This window comes from Equus przewalskii, chromosome 18 (assembly GCF_037783145.1).
Source record: "Equus przewalskii isolate Varuska chromosome 18, EquPr2, whole genome shotgun sequence".
NCBI classification, from domain to species: domain Eukaryota; kingdom Metazoa; phylum Chordata; class Mammalia; order Perissodactyla; family Equidae; genus Equus; species Equus przewalskii.
The window spans coordinates 9,702,455-9,725,374 of NC_091848.1; the positions used below are offsets into that span (position 1 = coordinate 9,702,455).

The following is a 22,920-nucleotide window of genomic DNA, read 5'->3' on the forward strand; positions in this document are numbered from 1 at the left end:
TGCCTAGGTCAGGACAAAGAGTGCAAGTTAAGGAAGCAAATGCACAGGTGACTTAATGATTGTTTGACTTTACCATGGTGTGAAAGCAGTACATACTCAGTAGAAACTACACTTTGAATTTTGAATTTTGATCTTTTCCCACGCTAAGGATCCTCTCTTGTGATGCCGGGCAGCAGCCGTGAGCCGCAGCTCCCAGTTAGCCATGTGTTTACGAGGGTAAACAACTCATATGCTTCCAACCATTCTGTTCCCAGACAACCATTCTGTTGTTCACGTTCAGCACATTGTTTAATAAACTACATGAGATATTCAACACTTTACTATAAGATAGGCTTTGCGTTATAAGATTATGCCCAACTGTAGGCTAACGTAATTGTTCTGAGCACATTTAAGGGAGGCTAGGCTAAGCTATGATCTTTAGTAGGCTAGGTATATTAAATGCATTTTCAACTTACAATATTTTCAACTTATGATGGATTTATTACTACGTAATCCCATCATAAGTTGATGAAGATCTGTATAAGCAAACATATCTTTATATAAACTACCAATACGTCAAGTATAATAATAAATATGATTACTGTATTAATGCCTTCTTTTTGTCATTGACAAAGTTGCAACAGCCATCGAACTTATACATAAGATTATGCCATGATGACTTTACAACTGTTAAAATTACTGGGTGCTATTCTTTCCTTCACTCTTATGAAAGTGCCAAGTAAATAGCCTCCTGATTAGAAGGACCAAACACCAAACTACATGCATTCTACACTTTACTGGAGAGTTGGGTTTTTTTTAGTGCTTAGTGTTAACTGGAAGTCTTTGAGCAAGCAGATTTCTCTTCTCAAAGTAACTTAGATTATTACTCCTGCTTCAAGAAGGCTTCGATACATTTACAACCGGAAGTGCCCTTTAAATTATTTATCCCAGTGACTTTCAAATTACGATACACCGATAAATTCGGTACTCAGAGATGAGGCTCCTGCTCCCACCACCCCAAAGCAATCAAGACAGCTTAACTTGGTCTCATTTAACTTTGGGAGCTCTATAGAAGATTAATTTTGGGAAAAACCAGATTCCTCAGCCAGCATTTTTGTTCAGTTCCCACTTGTGGGAGATTAGGAAACTGAAGGCCCACAGGAGATCGGTAATTTGTTGAAATTCACACAACCACATAGTAGAAGAACTGGAATTAGACCAGAGCTCTTTTAGTTCACCGATATCACCAATAACTATGCTCCAGGATCTAATTCTTTAGCTTTAGGCTACTATCTTCTCTGCTATTTTTCCACAAGGTAAAAGAAGATAGTTATGCAAATACCTTAACATGCCCCAATGACAGGGAACGTTACCCGTTGGAAAGTAGTCAGTTCAGGCTTTGGAAAATCTAGAGTAGAACTACAGTAATGAAACCCAATAGCGGTGCTTAGACCTAAAGAATACCACCAGGAGAGGTATCCAACCTCTGTTAGCCTTTGAGTCCTCACTGAATGAGCACAGAGTTAATTCAGATTGTACAAACAGAATGGGGCTATTTTTGTATAACTGTTAATTCTCAAAGTTATATTTCAGAATACCTTGGGAAGTTAACAGGAGCAAAGGTGACATCACTTGATTTTCAAGGCACAGAAAAATAAAATTGCTTACAAAAACCTTATTGCAGGTTAGTGTTAAACCTAAAAGGCCAATTGTCCAAAAACTTAAGTCTCCTGATTTTTTTCACACAGGACTAGGGAAGACTGGATTGACATTTATACTGGAAATTTTACTTTATAACTGTCGAGTCAGTTTTCCATCCCTAGAGTAAGACTGTATGTTCTCGGATCATTGATGAATCTCTTAAATACAATAATAATGAATTAGACAAAGGGGGAAAGTTGACTAAAATGCAAAGTTCTAAGGTATATTTCTAAAACTCAAGTCATTTAAAACACATACATAAAACTTTATCCCACAGGGAAAGAACGCTCATATAAATAAAGAAAATGAAGGAAAGATGAAAGGAAGAACCAAAGAAACAGGTTAAAGATTTCAAAGAATGGAAACAAAGCAGATAGGTGATTTCCCAATAAGGAACCAAAAGGAAAAACAATGACGACAAAAATTTCTAAAGGACTATCTAGCGTAGCAACGGACAAATGATGTACAGATATTTAGGAAGTGTGACAACCAGGACACTCACCCTGTAACCTGTGAGCCCCACCCCAGCCCTCAGCCTCTTGTTTTCCTTTCCTTCCCTCTATCTTCCTTTTACCTTCACTCTGCCCGCATCTTCGCCCTTTCAAGTAGTCACAATAGTGATTTGAAGTAAGGATTTGGCAGTGAGACAAAGGAGTGGGGCCAACCTGCCTGGACTTGTGACTTGTGCCTGGCTCTTCTTTGCACCCAGGGGAGATGGGGGCAGTTTCTGCGCCGCCCAGAGCCTCAGTTACTGTATCCGCAAAGGGGAGATTAAGAGTAGCACCTGCCCCTACCACCTCCCAGGGTAGCTATGCAGAGCAAATGGAGCAACCTCATATCTAAAAACAAACAGTGACTATTATTACTCATTGAGTGGTTTCATATTCCTTATATCAGAATTTTTTTTTAATATGTTGACTTTCACTTGTATGCAGCACTCAGCTTTTTTCCTGAAATTCAAAGGCACAAAAGATTGCCATTCTAGCCCATTTTAACCTGACTGTCTTTACAAGAGTTATTTAGTTAATTTGCTAACTACAAATCCTGAATTGCCCTTTCACAGTTTAATATCTTACTCGATGGTCAACCTCTGAACAGAGGCTCTAACCACTCAGGAAGCCACTGCCTCACTATTTCACTTCACAGACAGCATGGCTACGTCTGCTAGGACTGGGGAGATTTTTATTCTTTTTTGTTTAAGAAAAAGTACTTTCCTCTCTTTAATTACCTGGCTCAGTTAACTACCTATGGACCCACCCAAACACAGGATTGCTGTGGGAATTTCAGGACCACAAAGACTCTTAAACCACAAATCAGAACAAGTTGGAAACAAATGAGTCATTTTTAACTACTGAAAAGCTGAATGCTTTAAAGTGCATCATTACTGATACTTTCTCATAATGCATATCTTCTGATATTTTCCAAATTTCTTCAGGTTAGAACAATATCTGACAACTGACAAAGTGCCTTAGTAATTAAGTTATACCTGGTATGTTGAGCTTTTTAAAGAAGTGACTGTAGTGTTATTTACAAAGATATATCTGGAAGGAATAAGAATAAGGCAAGAACTATAGCTAACTGTCATCCTCAAAGTGGTCTAGAAGAAGACATAGTTTTAGAATGGAAACAGCTTTTAGATGTTTCTGACTAAAAACTGGAATTACCATGAGCACATTACCTTACTGTATGTAGAAAGCTCCACCCACTGGTTCCTTATATAATTTAACAGATTTTTCAGGACTTATTATGCTAGGCACTGTTAAGAGTGTGTGTGTGTATGTGTGTGGAGAGAAAGAGAAATAAATTTTCATAAATACAATATTTAGTACATAACTGAGTTCAGTCACCAAACAATTTTATGATACAGCCTATTATTATCCCCATCTTTCATATATAGAAACTGATGCAAAGTGAGGTTAAGAAAGTAAGTCATCCAACATCACGAAGCTAGTAAGGGTTGGTTTCAAGTTCCAAAACCGGACTCCTGCCCCAGAGCCTGGCTCTCAACCACCTGTTTTGTTGACCCATCTCCTGACGCAGCAGGAAGTTGTGTCTGCAACCTGCACACACAGGTCCCCTGCCCTTCCCGCCCCGCCTGCTTCTGACATGGCTGCAATATCAGCCACAGCAATCTGAATCAAAGGAGAGACACTTCATGTAGTTATTTCCTGTCTTGTCTTCTCCCCGCTCCTTGGCACGGCTGTTTTCCACAGAACTTAGAGGAAGTGGACGTATCCTAGAGCTAACAGAAAACAAGTCAGAAAGGTTGCTGCTAACAAAAATGCAGCTTTCACAGCGATATAAACACATTTACATTTGTATAAGAGTCGAATTGCGTAGCTGTGCCTGTGTGAGACCAAACTTCATGAAGCGATTTTCCAAACGGCACCGTTAAGTAGTGAAATGTGGGTGCAATTTTTCTGTCCATTGATGCTAAACAGAATACAAAAGCCTTGTGCAGATTCAGTGAATTTTCTAGAATAGGGCCTGATTTCACCACAGCATCTGTCGCCTCACTGACTGTTGGGTTGATTCAGTTGACGTGCCGTCCTCTTCCTTCCTCAGCTCCAGGTGAGTGTCTCAAAGCTGTGCCCTCATCCAAAGCCACTCTTTCCAAACAGAAAGAGAGCCATCCCCAGTCAAGTGTGTGGAAGTGATTGCGTTCTATTCCTGGACCATCAGAAAAGCCATTCACAGAATCCGCAGTGTGTGCCCACTTTCAGAAACAAAAAGTGATGTATTCTAGTGAAAATACTGGTGTTGGTGTATGAGAAAATGGGTGACATAGGGAAACAATGAAGCATGTTAGATCAAAAGTGATAAAGGAAATGGGAAAGCTGAGTGGTTGGAAACAAAAAAAAGACTACTGTTTGTAAAGTACTGTATTTCATTTGTAAATAATGGAACTCATCAATTTATCAGAATAAGAAGTGCTCATTTTCTGATTAAAAACTGTATGCTTATACTTTTAGATCCAGTTCAGGCTTCATTTTAGAATTGATCTTTAATGTGAGAATTACCTCCAAGGAGATTTACATTTAGTAATTTAGAGTAAAGCAAAGGAATGATGGATGGGTAAAGATGGTCATATACTCTCCTCCTTCAACCTCTAATGAAATAAATAGAAAAAGCAGAAAAATAAAAAGTCAAATAAAATAAAATCATAAAAGGAACCAAACGAAAAAAGGATACAAGTTCACATAATGAACTTTGACAAAGGGCAACCAAAGAAATAAACAGATTCACTGAGGTGCACTGCTGTCCAACGCCCCCACCCCCCCCCCAATACACACACCAAACTTGTAACAGCAAAAGGCGAGTCATCTAAAGTTCTGACAAGTCTCACCAGAAACACATTAATTTGGAGAAAAGCAGGTGAAGGGGAAGTAAGGAGAAAATATTTGAAATATTTTTTAAAGCCCCTAAATACCCACCATAAGACCTTAGCGGAGGCAAGAAAATTGCAAACTCGTAGGTGTCCCTACAGGGACAGAACACACTGGAAACCAGGTCCAGTGAAGTTTGGCATTTAATAAATCTAGAAAAAGACAAGAGAGCCCAGATCCTCCAACAAAGGAGGCTGAGCTCCCAGTTCTTCGTCTATCCTCCCCATGCCTTCGAGCCAGCAGGATACAAAAAAGAGCACATTACCCAACCCACAAAGGTGGCTCCAAAGAGAAGACTGACAGATCTCAGGACAGGCGGAGAGCATTTCAGGGAGAATGCAGGCTCACTATCCCAGAAAAGACGGAGGATACGAGCAGAGCCACTCACAGTAAGGCTGAGCACGTAAGATACAAAGAAAGGACAGTAACTAGCCATGCAAACAAACGGACTAGACTCCAAGAATCCATAGCACGCAAAACATGATTAAACAAAAGACCAATCTGGTAGAAAACAGATCAAGACCATAAGAAAATTTCCCAGAAGTCTCTTGGCTACAAAAGGAATAACAAAAGCAACATTTTTAAAAACAGTAAAACTAATCTCAAAGATCAACCAACAATACATCAGACATCACAAAGGAAAATAGTAAATGGTCACCTGTTCCTGGATTGGCTCCTGTACCAGAAAAAAACAAGCTATAATGGACTTCACTGAGACAATTCAAAAAATTTTGATATGCACTATAGATTATATTGTATCAATGTTAAATTTCCTGATTTTGATCATCGTACTATGATTATGTAGGAGAATGTCCTTGCTCATGGGAAATACACACTGAAATATATTTTGGGGAAGGGTCATGATGTTTATAACTTCCTTTCCAATAGTTCAGAAAAAAAGAGCAGTGTGTGTGTGTGTGTGTGTATGTGCACGCCCAAGCGCGTGCGTGCATATATGTAAATAGGCCAAAAGACAAACAGGTAGTGAACTGGTATAGTGTGTATTGGCATTTTTTGTACTATTCTTCCGTTCTTGCAAATTTTCTGTAACTTTGAAATTATATCAAAGTAAAAAATTACCAAAAAGCATGTCAAAGCAATACCTGTAAAGAGCTAATTTATTGTCAATCAATAAAGAATGAACTATAACCAGCTGAAAATTGAAATTCTGATATAATAGTCAAGCTTGAGATAATCATAGTAAACGCAAAAGAAAATAAAAACTGGTTAAAACAGTTGCAGAAAATATAACTAAATACATTGTACAAAGAGGATCCAACATAGACAAAATAGGTTTCTCAGCAGGAGAAAGACAAATGGAACAGAAAAGCAATTCAAATATGTGATAGAAAATTTCTCTGAAAATAAAGAACTTATTTTGCAGACAGAAAGAGAACCCTATGTTTTAAGAAATGCTTAATTATTGACGTGGAAACACAATCCTGGGTCCATTTATCAAATTTCAAAGATTCAGAAAAAAATTTCAAATATCCCATCAGGAAAGAAGCCTGTCACATACAAGAGAGAGGAGGAGTCAAAAATCAAGGCGATCTCAAACTATTCACAGTAGAATGCGGATCGAGAAAACAACAAATCGGGACATACAAGGTTGAAGAGAAAAGTGACACAAAGAAATTACCCTCAGCCCCTTTGCCATTCCTGCCTTCCCAAACAGCAAAGCACTCGAGGAATGGAGCACCCATGACCCCTACTGGGGGGAAAACACTGACAATTAAATTCAACCAAACAAAAGTTAAATGGAAAAACTTTGGCCTGGGGTCCACCAGTTCAGATCCCGGGTGTAGACATGGCACTGCTCATCAAGCCATGCTGTGGCAGGCGTCCCACATATAAAGTAGAGGAAGATGGGCACGGATGTTAGCTCAGGGCTAGTCTTCCTCAGTGAAAAGAGGAGGATTGGCAGCAGTTAGCTCAAGGCTGATCTTCCTCAAAAAAAATAAAAATAAAAACTAAAGGACTAATTGCAGAATATTCATGGACCAAAGACAATAGAGAAAAGTCTACTATGTGCAGAGGAAAAAAAATGAGATCCACTAAATTAATCTAGCTAACTTGTCAATCAACCACAAAGATAAAAGACAGATGTTCTCAAGAATGCCACAATCAAACCTTCTAGAGATCAATCTAAATAAAATTTCCCTAATTGCGAAGTCATAGTAAAAGTGCTGGTGCTGATTACTTAATCCATATGAATTTTCACTAGGAAAAAGAAAATAAAATGAAACCTTGAAAAAATGAAAAATTATAACATAACTATAACAGGAATATATTTAATACTATCTACAATCACATGTGGTTAAAAACAGTAAGAAATAAGTCCTCGTCTTTTACCATAGGGATTTAATCATTACTGTCTAAAACTAAGTCATGTAGTTAAAAATGGCCTCAATTGCTTACTGTTTCTTTTCATCTTTTTTCTTAGTTTTTAAAGGGATATTTGCAAAAATTACAGGTTAGACCATATAAAATTAACAATATTCCACTGTCTTTTGTCTACAAAAGGGCAATTTCATATAGTTTAACTTAACAATTTTGCAGTGAAAAAATACTTATCTAAAATGTCCAATTTCCTGTAGTTTCATTTCAACTTTTAAGTTGGATAAATATATATATAATTAAAAAAAAATAGAGAGCATGTCTATTTTTTATAAAATTATTACTATTTTTCCTTCAATCTATTCATCCTCCTAACTATATAGTCTTATATGTATACTTAAGATATAAACAGATGTTTGAAATGCTGCTTATCAAATGTTAATGGTTGTTTTCGGAGTGGTAAGACTTTGTGGGGATTTTGGCTTCCTTTTTTGTGTTTTTTTTGTGTTGCTTGAATTTTTCAAAACCAAGATGTATTCTTTTCAGTAAAATAGCAAAGTCACTATTCTAAGGTGAAAAAGGGGGGATATTACTAAAAAAGAACAAAAGCAAAAAAAAACAAGGGAGGAGCATGTGTGGAATACACAAGCCTAGAGGTTTCTGGCCTGCCTCTTGGATCTGCAGCTGGCTTCTATCAAATTGCATGAACAACTTTCTGATGAAAATTAAGAGGACTATTTCCCCTGACGTTCTGTTACTGAACCAGATCTTTACATGTTCAAGAATAGGGCTGTGATTTGCTAGACTTCATCCTTTGAGGTTTAGGAAATAGAACACATGAATATAATTGCTCTTCAAACAGGTCTGCCAGCCAGCAGCACTGGCATCAACTGGGTACTTGTTAGATGTGCAGAATCTCAGGCCCCACCCATGCATAGTGAATCAGAATCTCCATTTTAACAAGATCCTCCGGGGATCTGTGTACACACGGCAGCTTGAGAAATATTTCTTTAAAAGATCTGACAGCTCAATCTCCCAACAAGGGTCTTGAGCAGTAGCTTTCATAAAGCTACAGGGATTAGCTACTCAGTCGGTTTGTAGAAAGGAGAAAAAAAATTTTATCTGTCCACACGAAGGTCCTTATGCCGCAATTTAACTGCGTACCATGTGGGCTAAGGGGACTACCTCTGGTGTGGCTGGGCATTCACATATTTTATGACATTTTCAGGGTGATATCACAGGATATCCAAGAAAACAGACAAAAAAAGTTGATCGTATGAAGAGAGAAAGAGAAAGGCTTGTTTTTTTGGAGCACAATATGAAGAATCAGGCAGAAGACTGAGTTAACATTGTGTACACTGAAAAAAAAAATAGTATTACCTGCAAGATTTCTCATCACATTTAATTCTTTTTCCAAACTGTCTAAGGTTTGTTGATCAGCAGTGCCATCTAAGAAAGGCTCATTGTGGTCAGTAATATCAATGTATTCAATTTCCGAAATTTCAGAAGCAGCTCTAGATAATGATCGAGCAGCTGCACTTCTTGATCGAGGACGAGGGGAGGAAAAGCAGCTGGAGCTTCTTTTAACAGAGTTGGAAAGTGGTAAATTTGCCATTGAAGGTCTCTGTGATGTCTGACCTAAAATGAAAAATGAAAAAATTGAAATCAACTGTTTTTAAAACTCTGAACGAGTGCTTAAAGATACAAAATACCAGTCTGTGAACTTAGGGCAGTAAAATTCATGCAACAGAGTTTATGAGAAAGTGAACTTTACATTATCATCCATTCTGGTTTACCACAATTTGTTAATCTCAAGTCACTTTTGCTATGTCATAAAGAACGGTTCTGGGTTATTTTCCCCTAATTTCTCTACATTCAGAAAAGGACAAACTAATTTTAATATTAACTAGAGCAAAATCATCTGTAAACCAAGTCAATTCCAGAACAATTCAACACCCAATCTTATAATCTATCCCATAGCCAACCACTGTGCCAAGTTTCTTAAATTCTAGAACGATACCACACTGTGACTTGTTAGAGAAAAAACCTTTAGGATAAACATGGTACCACTTCTTAGTGAACCAATTTACTTGATGATATGTAATATTTTTCTATTAAAACAAATATGGAGAAAAAATAGGCTAGTATGCAAAATCTTTTAGAAAAACACAAGCTTTAAAGGAACTGAGATCACATCTCTCATTTTCCTGAATTGACTCTCTGCTGCTTTATAGGGTACTTTACTGGAAAAGTTCCAGAAGCACACATCTAAGCCAGGTTATTACTTTGTTTCACTAAGGCAGTCATCATTTTGTCTTGACCTATTTCAAAGGTTGATTTAGTTGGTTTCTTCAGCATGTATGTTTCTTTCATAGTAGGAAAAAGAAACCCCTTCAAATCTTACTCTAACACAACATAACTATATATATATGTATATATATACATCATTTGGTATTGCTCACAAGATCCTTTAATAAAGGCCAAGGGAATATTTAAGGTACAAATTTAGAAATTCGTAGTGCAGATATATTTTTAAATGTACTGAATCATTGTTCTGATTTAGCTAAGTATATATATATTAAATATAAATAATTTATAAGATAACCTTGCATTCCCTTAACACAAATTTACTTTGTGTAAAATATTGGATTCTTTAAAGAAATGCATTGTCATTAACATAAAAATCATCATTTGACTGAACATACGCCATATAATATTATGCCCACTCTATTGACTCAGAGGAAAATGTAAAACTCAGAAGAGTAGCTACAGACAGCTGTCATGTCTCAATATTAAAAACTACTGAGTTTGTCTTTTTTTTTAATGTAAAAGATCTCCTTTGAATGTAGCCAGTACCCTAAGAAGAATCTTAATGCAGTACGTAATTATTTAAGCAATTAAAACTGACTAAGGTAAGTCCCAAAGGGCACCAATTTTAATGAACATTTCAGAAATCAATTTTGAAAACAATTTTTGTTGGAACGAAATTATGAATAAATTAAAATAAGACTCTGACCTTTTTGTGTCTATTTGCATTCAGAGACAATTCTGAAGAAAAATAACTGATAAAAATGTGCCTATGCTTTAAGAAAAATAAATGTAAATATCCCTAAGAATTATTATTATTTTTTTAAGATTGGCACCTGAGCTAACAACTGTTGCCAATATTTTTTTTTTTATGCTTTATCTCCCCAAATCCCCCCAGTACATAGTTGTGTATCTTAGTTGTGGGTCCTTCTAGTTGTGGCATGTGGGACGCCACCTCAATGTAGCCTGACAAGTGGTGCCATGTCCACACCCAGGATCCGAACCAGTGAAACCCTGGGCTGCTGCAGTGGAGCACACGAACTTAAACACTCGGCCACGGGGCCGGCCCCCCTAGGAATTATTTTAATGCTAAAATTTGGAATGATTTCCCTCTTGTAGTATGTAAATAATCAATATTTTATTCACAGCCATCAAATAAAGCAACTTTCCATTTCTGCATCCTGAAGCAGTGGTCAGAACAGCAATAGTCAAAACACAGGTCAGTGAGTATAACAGTGGTTCAACTACATAAATTGAAACTTTCAGATCTATGGAGAAAATCATACCCTTCTATCTGTATTGTGCATTGTCTCAGTCAAGTAAAAATAAAAGAAACTTAGAACTCTTATTAAAATAAAACAAACAAATGGAAGATGAAAGAGCTGGACTTCTGCCAACACAGGCAAATATGAGGTGAGAAAAATTTGACATAATGCAGATGCCCTTCGGAAAATTCAGGAGAGTACAAACACTTGCTGAACTCTTCTAACAACATCTGGTTGCCACAGTGTTAGAGGTTAATTGATCCCAACTGACAAAAAAAATGTACACTGGGGGTGGGTTGGACTTATGCTTAGCACACAGCAAAGAGACAGACCATCTTTCTTACTGGAAAGAAGTTCAAAGTGTAATTGAAAGTAACTAAAACATAGAAAGAGACAGAAGAGCCTTCAGTTTAGTCCTTGATCTGATTTATTTATTTAGTTCATTCATGAGAGTATGTCATTCCCTCTAATGTTTCCTGTATAAGCTTATTAATGTCATTGCTAGGGTTAAGATTTGAAACACAGTGAAGGCTGGCACTAATGAAAAATTCCAGGATTGAAGGGATCATTCTGTAATTTTTTAAAAGTCCAGTTTGTAGATTAAAAGCATAAATTCATTTTGGAGTAACTTGTGCCATCACTGGCAACGTAATCTTAGGAAATTATAGGTTAACATTGATCACAGTTACACTCTAAATATAACAAAAGAAATTGTCCTTGGTATTAGCTAAAGAATATATGTGCTCTATGATTATGAGACCAAGCCAAATATTGGGAAGATAGAATAAAAGGGTGCTTTGGGTTATATCAATGGACATAAGAATGCTGATAAGGACATGAAAAATTGAATCACTCACTGAACAGTATTTAATACAACAATAATTGTTATTGCAATTCTAAGTATAAACATTAGAAGTGGATGAAACATAAGCAGAGCAACAAGCTTTTTACATAGTGTTTCAATAACAATGTTCTGATCAAAGGACCCAATATTTTATTCCTGAATAAAAGTTGCAAAACATTTTTCTCTTTTGATATTCTTGCTCCACTGTGTGATTTACTGAGAAGTTATACATGAAAAAGAAAAATGTATATTCTAAGAGTTCTTGAAACATACATGGAAATTTTATTTAGCAGCATGGTTTAGTAGAAACTTATTGTCTAGTCTTACTGAATTAGAAACCAGCCTGTGACCTGAGATATAAAAATTCATATTTCACCTATAAAATTAAGGAGTTAGAATGATGTCTCAAATCCCCTCAACTCTAAGAACCTATGAATTAATACCCAATCCAATTTAATTTTCAAATCATTTTGAAATCCCAAAACTGCCAGGCACTGTGTTGGGATCAGCGTATTCAAAAGTGACTAATGAGAGATCTCATCAAGCTAATGGCGTAGGCAGACTCTGAACTGACCTCGTCACACAAACACAGCCAGGTTACAACTATTCTTGGAAAAATTACCCTGGAGAGAAAACTGAAAATTGAATAAAAAGAACCCCCACAACAAGGTACAGTCATGACTGCGGTGGAAGAGGCAGAACTTCCTTCTGGAGAGAACAAAGCCACCTTTGTGAACCGTGGACCCTCACAGCTGGCTGGCGGGAGCTGCCCTAAGTATGGAGAGGTGGGGGTACATTACCGCTATAAGCATCCTTCAGACTCAGCACAACTGAGACGAGTGTCCTACTATCTGGCTTCCTGCCTCTTAACTGCAACTGGGGATACCCCTAGAAAAGCTATCAGAGGAAAGCTAGAAAAAACCTGGCTCTTAAAGGGCACGTGCACAAACTCACTCATCTCAGAGAGCAACCTAAAATTGCCAAAAAGGCAGCTGCACAGTCCATTGATGAAAAGAAACTCACCTGGTAGGCTCTGGGTGGATCTCGGTGAGAAGAGATATCTCTCCAGAGACTGAGACTTTGGTGGCAGCCATTTGTTGAGACCTAATACAGGCGTGCTGACACAGAGGCTGGCAGATGCCATTGAAGTTCTTCCCCTGGCATGATAGCCCAGGGGTCTGCCACACCCACTAGAGTGCAGATTTAATCCAATTTAGCCAGGGCAGGAAACCCAGCCTAGAGACCAGCCCCACCCAACAGCAAGTCCTCAGTCTGCTTGTTGGCCTGCATAGACTGGGAGCCTTGATCCTCTACAGGCAGGTGAGTGTGTCCACGTCTGTGGGGCAGGGCCTGTGTGAGTACTAGGTGAACTGTGGGGGCCATTGGTGGTGAGGTGGAGGGCCTCTGCAGTTCGGCAACTGGGTATGCTCCAGGAGGTCAGGAAGTGTGCACAGACCAGGGCTGTATTGACACTGTGTGTGGGCCTGTGGCAGGGTGGGGCTTATCAGTAGCAGAAGACCTGTGCTTCACAATCAGCCACAAAAAGGATTGACTCTACCTTCAAAAGCCTGAAACAATTGGGAGCTCCCATGCCTAGGGCCAGCCCCACTCAGCTGCAATCCTAAGAGAGCTGACAATAGCCTTGCAGGCCTGAGGCCTACAGCAACTGTAAGCCCCTGAGCTTAGCAACCAGGTAGACTGGGTAAATACTCAATTAACAGGAAAACTGAAACAGGAGTGTGCTATTAGACCTTTCAGCCAACGGTTCTGAGGCTCCCCAAGCCCAAGTCACAAACAGCTGGTCAGGGAGGGAAAGACGAGACTCCCTGGGTCCCTGGAGTAAGCACAACCCTGCCACAGCAGAAGGACACAAGTAGCCCAAACAGGAGAGTCACTCCTGGATCATTTGGACCAGTGATGAGAGGGAAGCACACTGCTGAGACTCAAAAAGCTTCTCTTACATAAGGACACTTCTCCAAGATCGGAAGATATATCTGACTCACCTAATACATAGCCATAAGCACAGAGAAAGAGTCATAATGAGGAGGCAAAGGAATACATTCCAAGCCAGGGAACAGGACAAAAACCCAGAAAAAGAACTAAATGAAAGAGAAAGAAGCAATTTACCTGACAAAGAATTCAAACAAAAACTCTTAAGGATGCTAGCTGATACGGGAAGAAGACTGGATGAACACAGTGAGAACATCAACAAAGAATTGGAAAATACAAAAAAGAAACAATCAGAAATGAAGAATACAATACTGAAAATGAAAAATTGACTAGAGGGACTCAATAGCAGAGTAGATGATACAGAAGAATGGATCAGCGAGCTGGACACAGACTAGAGGAAATCACCTAAGCTGAACAGATCAAAGAAAAAAGAATTAGACAGAATGAGAACAGCCTAGTGGAACTCTGGGACAATATCAAGTGCACTAACACTTGTATCATAGGTGTCCCAGAAGGACAAGAGAGAGACAAAGGGGTAGACAAGCTATTTGAAGAAATACTAGCTGAAAACTTTCCTAACCTAAGGAAAGAAACAGACATCCAAGTACAGGAGCTCAAAGAGCACCAAACAAGATAAACCCACAGAGGCACACACCAAGACACATTATAATTAAAATGTACAAAAGTAAAGATAAAGAGAGAAACATAAAAGTGGCAAGAGAAAGACAACAAGTGACATACAAAAGAAAGTACATAAGGCTATCGGTGGACTTCTCAGCCAAAACCCTACAGGGTAGAAGGGAGTGGCATGACATATTTAAAGTGTGAAAGGAAAAAACCTACAGCCAAGAATACTCTATCCATCAAAGTTATCTGTCAGAATGGAAGGAGAGATAAAGAGCTTCCTAGATGAGCAAAAATTAAGAGTTTATCACCAAGACACCAGTTCTACAAGAAATGCTGAAGGGACTTATTTAAGTGGGAAAGAGAAGACCACAAATAGAGATAAGAAAATTAAAAAAAAAAAAAACAGGCAATAAAATCACTATCACTGGTAAAGGCAAAAATACAGTAAAGGTAGCAGATCAACCACCTGTGAAGATGATATATAGGTTAAAAGACAAAAGTACTAAAGTTACCTATTTCAATGTTAAGAAGGTAATGGATAGACACACACAAAACAAGAGATTAGATTTGATTTCAAAAACATAAAATGTGGGAGGTGGGGATTAAAAGAGTAGAGCTTTTAGAAAGAGCTCAAGCTAAAAAGAATATCAACTCAATGTAGATTGCTATATACATAGAATATTATACAGAAACCTCATGGTCATCACAAACCAGAAACCTATAATAAGTAAACAAATAAGTAAGAGGAAATAAATCAAGCATATTACTAAAGAAAGCCATCAAACCACAAGGGAAGAGAGCAAGAGAAGAAAGGAAGAGAGAAGAACTACTAAAACACCCAGAAAAAAGAAAGTAACAAAATGGCAATAAATACATATTTATCAATAGCTACTTTAAATGTCAACAGACTAAATACCGAATCAAAAGACATAGGGTGACCGACTGGATATAAAAACAAGATCCATATATATGCGGCATACAAGAGACACACTTCAGCACTAAAAACACTCACAAACTGAAGGTGAAAGGAGGAAAAAGATACTCCATGCAAATGGCACAGAAAAGAATGTGTGGGCAGCAATACGTATATCAGACAAAATAGACTTTAAAACAAAACCATAACAAGAGACAAAGAAGGACACTACATAATGATAAAGGGAATAATCAAACAAGGCGATATAACACTTGTAAATATGCATGCACCCAACATAGGAGCACCTACATATATAAAGCAACTATTAACAGACATAAAAGGAGAAATAGACAGTAACACAGTAATAGTAGGGGACTTTAACACTCCATTTACACTGATGGATAGATCATCCAAAGAGAAGATCAATAAGGAAACACCGGCCGTAAACAACACCTCAGACCAGATAGACTTAGTAGATACATATAGAACACTCCATCCAAAAACCACAAAATACACATTCTTTTCAAATGTACATGGAACATTCTCCAGGATTGATCATATATTAGACCACAAAACAAGTCTCAATTTAAGAAGATTTAAGAAATTTTCTTGAATTTAAGAAAATTTAAGAAGAGTGAAATAATACCAACCATCTTTCTGACCACCAAGGTATGAAACTAGAAATCAACTACAGGAAGAAAACCAGAAAAGCCACAAAAATGTAGAGATTAAACAAAATGCTACTGAACGACGATTGGGTCAATGAAGAAATCAAAGGAGAAATCAAAAAAATACCTAGAGACAAATGAAAATGAAAATATGACATGCCAAAATCTATGGGATACAACAATAGTGGTTCTAAGAGGAAACTTTATAGCAATTCAGGCCTATCTCAACAAACAAGAAAAATTCCAAATAAACGATCTAACAGTGCACCTAAAGGAACTGGAAACAGAAGTACAAACAAAGCCCAAAAATAGCAGAAGGAAGGAAATAATAAAAATCAAAGCAGAAATAAATGAAATAGAGAATAAAAAAACAATAACAAAAATTAATGAAACCAAGATCTGGCTACTTGAAAAGATAAAAAAAATTGACAAACCTTTAGCTAGACTCATCAAGAAAAAGAGAGAGAAGGCTCAAATAAATAAAATCAGAAATGAAAGAGGAGAAATTACAATGGACACTGCAGAAATACAAAAGATTACAAGAGAATACTATGAAAAGCTATACTCCAACAAATTGGATAATCATAAAGAAATGGATAAATTCTTAGAATCATACAGACTTCCAAAACTAGATCACGAAGAAGTAGAGAATTTGAATAAACCAATCACCAGTAAGGAGATTGAAACAGTAATCAAAAACCTCCCAAAAAATAAAAGTCCAGGACCAGATGGCTTCCCTGGTGAATTCTACCAAACTTTCAAAGAGAACTTAATGCCTATCCTTCTCAAACTCCTCCAAAAAACTGATGAGGAGAGGAGGTTTCCTAACTTATTCTGCAAAGCCAACATTATCCTGATACCAAAACCAGACAAGGACAACACAAAAAAAGAAAATTACAGGCCAATATCGCTGACGAACATCGATGCAAAAATCCTCAACAAAATACTAGCAAACCGAATACAACAATACATTAAAAAGATCATACATCATGATCAAGTGGGTTTTATTCCAGGGATGCAGGGATGGTTCAAAATCTGCAAATCAAACAATGTGATACACCACATTAACAAAATGAAGAGTAAAAATCACGTGATCATCTCAATAGATGCAGATAAAGCATTTGACAAGATACAGCATCCATTTACAAAAAAAACTCTAAATAAACTGGATATAGAAGGAAAATACCTCAATATAATAAAGGCCATATATGACAAACCCACAGCTAATATTCTCAATGGAGAAAAACTGAACACTATCCCTCTAGGAACAGGAACCAGACAAGGATGCCCATTGTCACCACTCTTATCTAATGTAGTACTGGAAATCCTAGCCAGAGCAATCAGGCAACAAAAAGAAATAAAAGGGATCCACATTAGACAGGAAGAAGTGAAACTGTCACTATTTGTGGATGACATGATTTTATATATAGAAAACCCTAAAGAATCCATGAAAAAAATTTAGAAATAATAAATGAATACAGTCAAGTCACAGGATACAAAATCAACATACAAAACTCAGTTGCCTTTCTATACACTAACAATGAAGTAGCAGAAAGAGAAATTAAGAATACAATCTCAACTACAATTACAACATAAAGGATAGAATACCTAGGAATAAACTTAACCAAAGAGCTGAAAGATCTGTACACCAAAAACTGTAAACCAATGCTGAAAGAAATTGAAGAAGACACAGAAATGGAAAGATATTCTGTGCTCTTGGATTGGAAGAATTAACATCCTTAAAATGTCTATACTTCTTAAAGCAACCTATAGATTCAACACAATCCCTATCAAAGTTCCAACAACATTTTTCACAGAAACAGAACAAAGAATCCTAAAATTTATCTGGAACAACAAAAGACCCCGAATAGCCAAAGGAATCCTGAGGGAAAAAAACAAAGCTGGAGGTATCACACTCCCTGATTTCAAAATATACTACCAACCTCTAGTAACCAAAACAGCATGGTGCTGGCACAAAAATAGACACATAGATCAATGAAACAGAACCGAGAGCCCAGAAATAAGCCCACATCAATGGACAGCTAATTTTAGACAAGGGAGCCAAGAGCATACAATGGAGAAAGGAGAATCTCTTCAATAAATAGTGTTGGGAAAACTGGACAGCCACATGCAAAAGAATGAAAGTAGACCATTCCCTTACACCATGCACAAAAATCAACTCAAAATGGATTAAAGACTTGAATGTAACACCTGAAACCATGAAACTTCTGGAAGAAATTATAGTCAGCTCGCTCTTTGACATCGGTCTTAGCAGCACATTTTCAAGTACCATGTCTGACTGGGAAAGTGAAACAAAAGAAAAAATAAACAAATGGGACTACATCAAACTAAAAAGTTTCTGCATGGCAAAGGAAACCATCAACAAAACGAAAAGATAACCTAACAATTGGAAAAAGATATTTGCAAACCACATATCAGATAAGGGGTTAATATCCAAAATATACAAAGAAGTCATATGTCTCAACAACAAAAAAGCCAACAACCCAATTAAAAAATGGGCAAAAGATCTGAACAGAGATTTCTCCAAAGAAGATATACAGATGGCCAACAGGTACATGAAAATATGTTCAACATCATTAACTATCAGGGAAATGCAAATCAAAACTACAATGAGATACCACCTCATTCTGGTCAGAATGGCTATAATTAACAAGACAGGAAACAACAAGTTTTGGAGGGGAAGCGAACCCTTGTACACTGCTGGTGGGAGTGAAAACTGGTGCAGCCACTATGGAAAACAGTGTGGAGTTTCCACAGAAAATTAAGACTAGATCTACCATATGATCCAGCTATTCCACTGCTGGGTATTTATCCAAAGAACTTGAAAACACAAAGGCATAAAGATACTTGCACCCCTATGTTCATTGCGGCATTATACACAATAGCCAAGACTTGGAAGCAACCTGGGTACCCATCAAGGGATGAATGGATAAGGAAGACGTGGTATATGTACACAATGGACTACTACTCAGCCATAAGAAAGGATGAAATCCAGCCATTTGTGACAACATGAATAGATCTTGAGGGAATTATGCTGAGTGAAATAAGTCAGAGGGAGAATGTCAAATACCATATGATCTCACTCATAAGTAGAACGTAAAAGCAACAACAAACAAACACATAGAAACAGAGATTGGATTGATGGTTACCAGAGGAGAAGAGGGGAGGGAGGAGGGGGAAAGGGTTAATTAGGCACACGTGTGTGGTGATGGATTATAATTGGTCTTTGGGTGGTGAATATGATGTAAGCTACACAGAATTCAAAATATATTACGATATACATCTGACAATTATATAATGTTATAATCCAATGTCACTGATATAAAAACAAAAATTAAAATTAAAACAAAAAAAAACAAAAACAAAAACAAAAGTGAATGAGACTTTGTTCCTCCCTTCAAGTTGCACTCCAAACACCACACAGCCCTGCCATCCTGCTTCACTCATTCACAAACACTTCCTAAGCGCTGACAATGTACCAGGCTGTTTTCCATCACTGAGAATACACCAATGAGGTGAGCATTGGATACCGTGGTTTCAGAAGGCCTCTCTAAGGAGGCAGCATTCAAGCTGAGGTGGAATAATGAAAAAGAATCAATCATATGAAAAAGGCTGTGAAGATGGAGAGAGAGGCTGCAGAGCATTCTGGACCAGAGGGAAGAGCAAATTCTAAAGCTACGAAGTGAGTAAGGGTAAAGCCTAAGAACAGAAAGAAAGCCAGTGTGGCTGTAATGTGCGAGAAGATGCAGTTAGGAGAGAGGGCAGGGCCAACTCAGGTACTGCTGTGTGATGCATGATAAGGAACATAATTTTTTTCTATCTTATATAAGAAGCTATGGAATGCTTTTAAGCAGGAGATTGACAAGACACAATTTATGGTTTAAGTTTGCAGAAAATGTGATTCACTCCCTATAAACTATAAACAAATTTATGACTATAAATATAAACAATTCACTCACTAACTAAAAGCAGTAGAATAAGATGGAAATTAATCATAGCAACATATTTTGGAGAGAGGCATAAGAGAAACTGAGAGACTAATGAGAGATGATGGACAACTGGCTTGGACTCATATTGAGCAATAAAGATAGAAGTGGTTAGATTTGGGATCAGTTTCAGAACTGAAATCAGCAGGATTTAGGAGTGAATAGGATGTGGTGGGTAAGAAAGAGTCAAGATGACTCCAGGTTTCAGACTCATCAACGTTTGCATGACTGTTATACAGAGACAGGAAGATGGAGCAGGGGAGGAGTAGGTTTTGGCAGGGGGCAGGGAGAATCAATGGATGCTGCTAAATACACGACTTCAGAGCTGTCATGTTTTTACATTCACAAACTTAAAAATCTTACAGAGATAGGAATTCCTTTATAAATTGGCATCAGTTCAGAATATAAGATTTCTATAACTTGTGGCATAACCAGGAAAGTTTTATTTTCATTTCAGGCCACTATCTCTGTCCAGAAAGTCATTTCCTCTGCTCCTAACTGGTAAATCTTATTAATTCTTAAGATACAGCTGAAATGTCACATAGTCTCTAATATTTGCATATCTACACTTTTCAATGGCAAAGCAATTATTTTACCATCTCCATTCCTAAAAGACTGAAGAAGTAACTATCTCATGTACTATCATTAATTACCTATCAATCTCCAAAATTGATAAGTAATCTATATTACTCCTAGTCCTTTTATACAACTTATATAAGCGTAATTTAAGTGTTTATATATATAACGGTTATCTCAAATATGATCTTTGGACTGTCTACATCAGCACAACATGAAGTTGTTGATAAAATGAATGCAAATTCCTGGACCTTATCTCAGCCTGAATGAATCAGAATCTCTAATAGCGAGGGGGAGAGATCCACATTACAACAGCCTTCCCCGGTGATGATGCTCACACTGGCCTTTGAGAACCCCTGCACTGGACTCTAAGCTCCTGGGCTACGGGGATGGGGCCTCATTTTGTATCATCAGTGTCTGGCCATGCCTGGCCTAAGATAGGTGCCCCTGCAAATGTCTTTTATAGTAAACTGTTGATTTCAACTGATCACTCCAAACTGATACTTAAAGGCATTTGGCTACTTATTTATAAAGATCTGCCGTAGTAACAAATTTCTCATAGCATAAATGTGAACTTGTTTTCATCAATATACAGTGACTTAAAACAGTTCCTTTGACTGCCTCAGAAGAAGCATCCAGAATTTCTGAAGCTGCTCTAAACACTGATGTGAGAATAGGTACCTAATTATAGCGCCAAAAAACATTCATCATAAATGGATGGTTTTTTTACTAAAAAGCAGCCTTTTAAATCTGACAGTGTCTCAACATAAATGCATACGGAAAGGATCTAAGCTAGCCAAGGAGTTTTAATCATAGGGTTCAGGGCAAGAGAGAAATATAAATCTTACATATTTGGAAAAATCGTATGTAGTTAAATTTCTGGCTTGAAGATGGCCTTCAAATGCAGACAAATAGCTTCCTTTATCAAGTGTTCCTGCTAAACCGCGAGCTCCTAAGATCAGGGAACATGACTTATGCTTCCCTTTTCCCCCAGGGCCCAGCACAGTGGCAACATACTCAACACATGTGTGTTGAATTGCCTCAATTCATTAGTCATCTACGGCAACTTCATACAAAATTCAGCAAAAAGTAAATCTACTTTAGTAGATATTATCAGATAACAATAATGACCTAATAATACTGCTGATTTTAATGATGTCAAAATTGTCTGCATACACTCACTAGAAAAATATTACAACGAGCATTCAACATGTCAAATAGTTATCCTATAGACAATCTTGCAATTATTTTGGTTAGAGAATGGAGTCAACTGAAATCAAGATTCCAGGGTTAACACACTCAGCATTAGTTTTAGAACAGAGGTGTCTTAACCACAGCTACAAGTCCCAATTTTAACCTAAGCCATTCATTTCACAAATGGCTACGTCTGATCGTAATATGAACCAAGTGGAAGAGTATGCAAACTCTAGGATAAATACACTGTTTCTTGAAAGTGTAATGAAACCGAGTATGTATTTTATAAAGGTTGTTCAAAATATACACCATTATCTTGAGCTACATTTTAAAAATATTATTTCCTATAACATTGTTAGAGAAAATAACTAAGACTGTAACTCATGTTTTTGAGAAGAACACAGTAATGAGCGCTGTTGTTTTTTTGGTTTAGGAAGAAAAGTCCAGGACAGTTAGTTAACATGAGTAAGTTTAAATTATGAAAGTGTGAAAGCTCATTTTCAGGTGCCTAATAAACTGCTAAGCTACAAACTAATAAACAAAGTAAGCCATCAATGAGCACTGCGGCCTCTGGCGACTCTTACCCGTCTTCTGCTGAGTTCCGATTGATGACGGGGTCTGGGCTCTCTGCAGAACACCCAGGGCAACTCTGTCATCAGCATACGCGCTTATGCTACACTCTGGGACCCATTCTCTGTCCCCTAAGACAGAAAAATGGCAAAATAATATACATTTGAAAAAGGAGAAAACTCCCTGCTGTTGCTTTATTATGTTTATTGTCTTACTGGATAATATTCAGCTAAAAGCAACATTTACAACAGTGAGGTATATATTATAAAATACAAAATCTCATAATTATCCAATAAAAACCATTAGATTCACCTAGCTTAATAAAAAGAAAAAATAAACTCTGCAAAGATATTACACACACACATTTAGATGGAAACAAATCATTTTAAAAGTATATAACAGTATAACATAAAGTATACTAGTTAGTACATGAATAGACACATTTGAATACACAGGAAATCTAAGAATATAGGTGACACCAAGACCTAGCTTTCAAAAGGAATTTATAGGTATGTCTCAGAAAGCTCACAGACCCTGAAATTTTGAGATTTGCTTTTAAGATGGCATTTAGGAGATATCATACACTACTTAAAATT

General features: G+C 37.2%; 1 protein-coding gene across 14 annotated transcripts in view; it reads right to left on the reverse strand.

Moving 5' to 3' along the window:
- The window catches only part of ZBBX (zinc finger B-box domain containing), a 140,108-nt gene that overhangs the window by 4,549 nt on the left and 112,639 nt on the right, over window positions 1–22,920 (reverse strand). For all 14 annotated transcript variants that reach the window (XM_070582180.1, XM_008516231.2, XM_070582185.1 and 11 more), the window contains 2 exons: window positions 22,339–22,455; window positions 8,784–9,041 (listed from right to left, as the gene is read on the reverse strand). In XM_070582180.1, coding sequence (XP_070438281.1) covers window positions 8,784–9,041; window positions 22,339–22,455 — 375 coding nt within the window. The remainder of the gene's footprint in view (window positions 1–8,783; window positions 9,042–22,338; window positions 22,456–22,920) is intronic.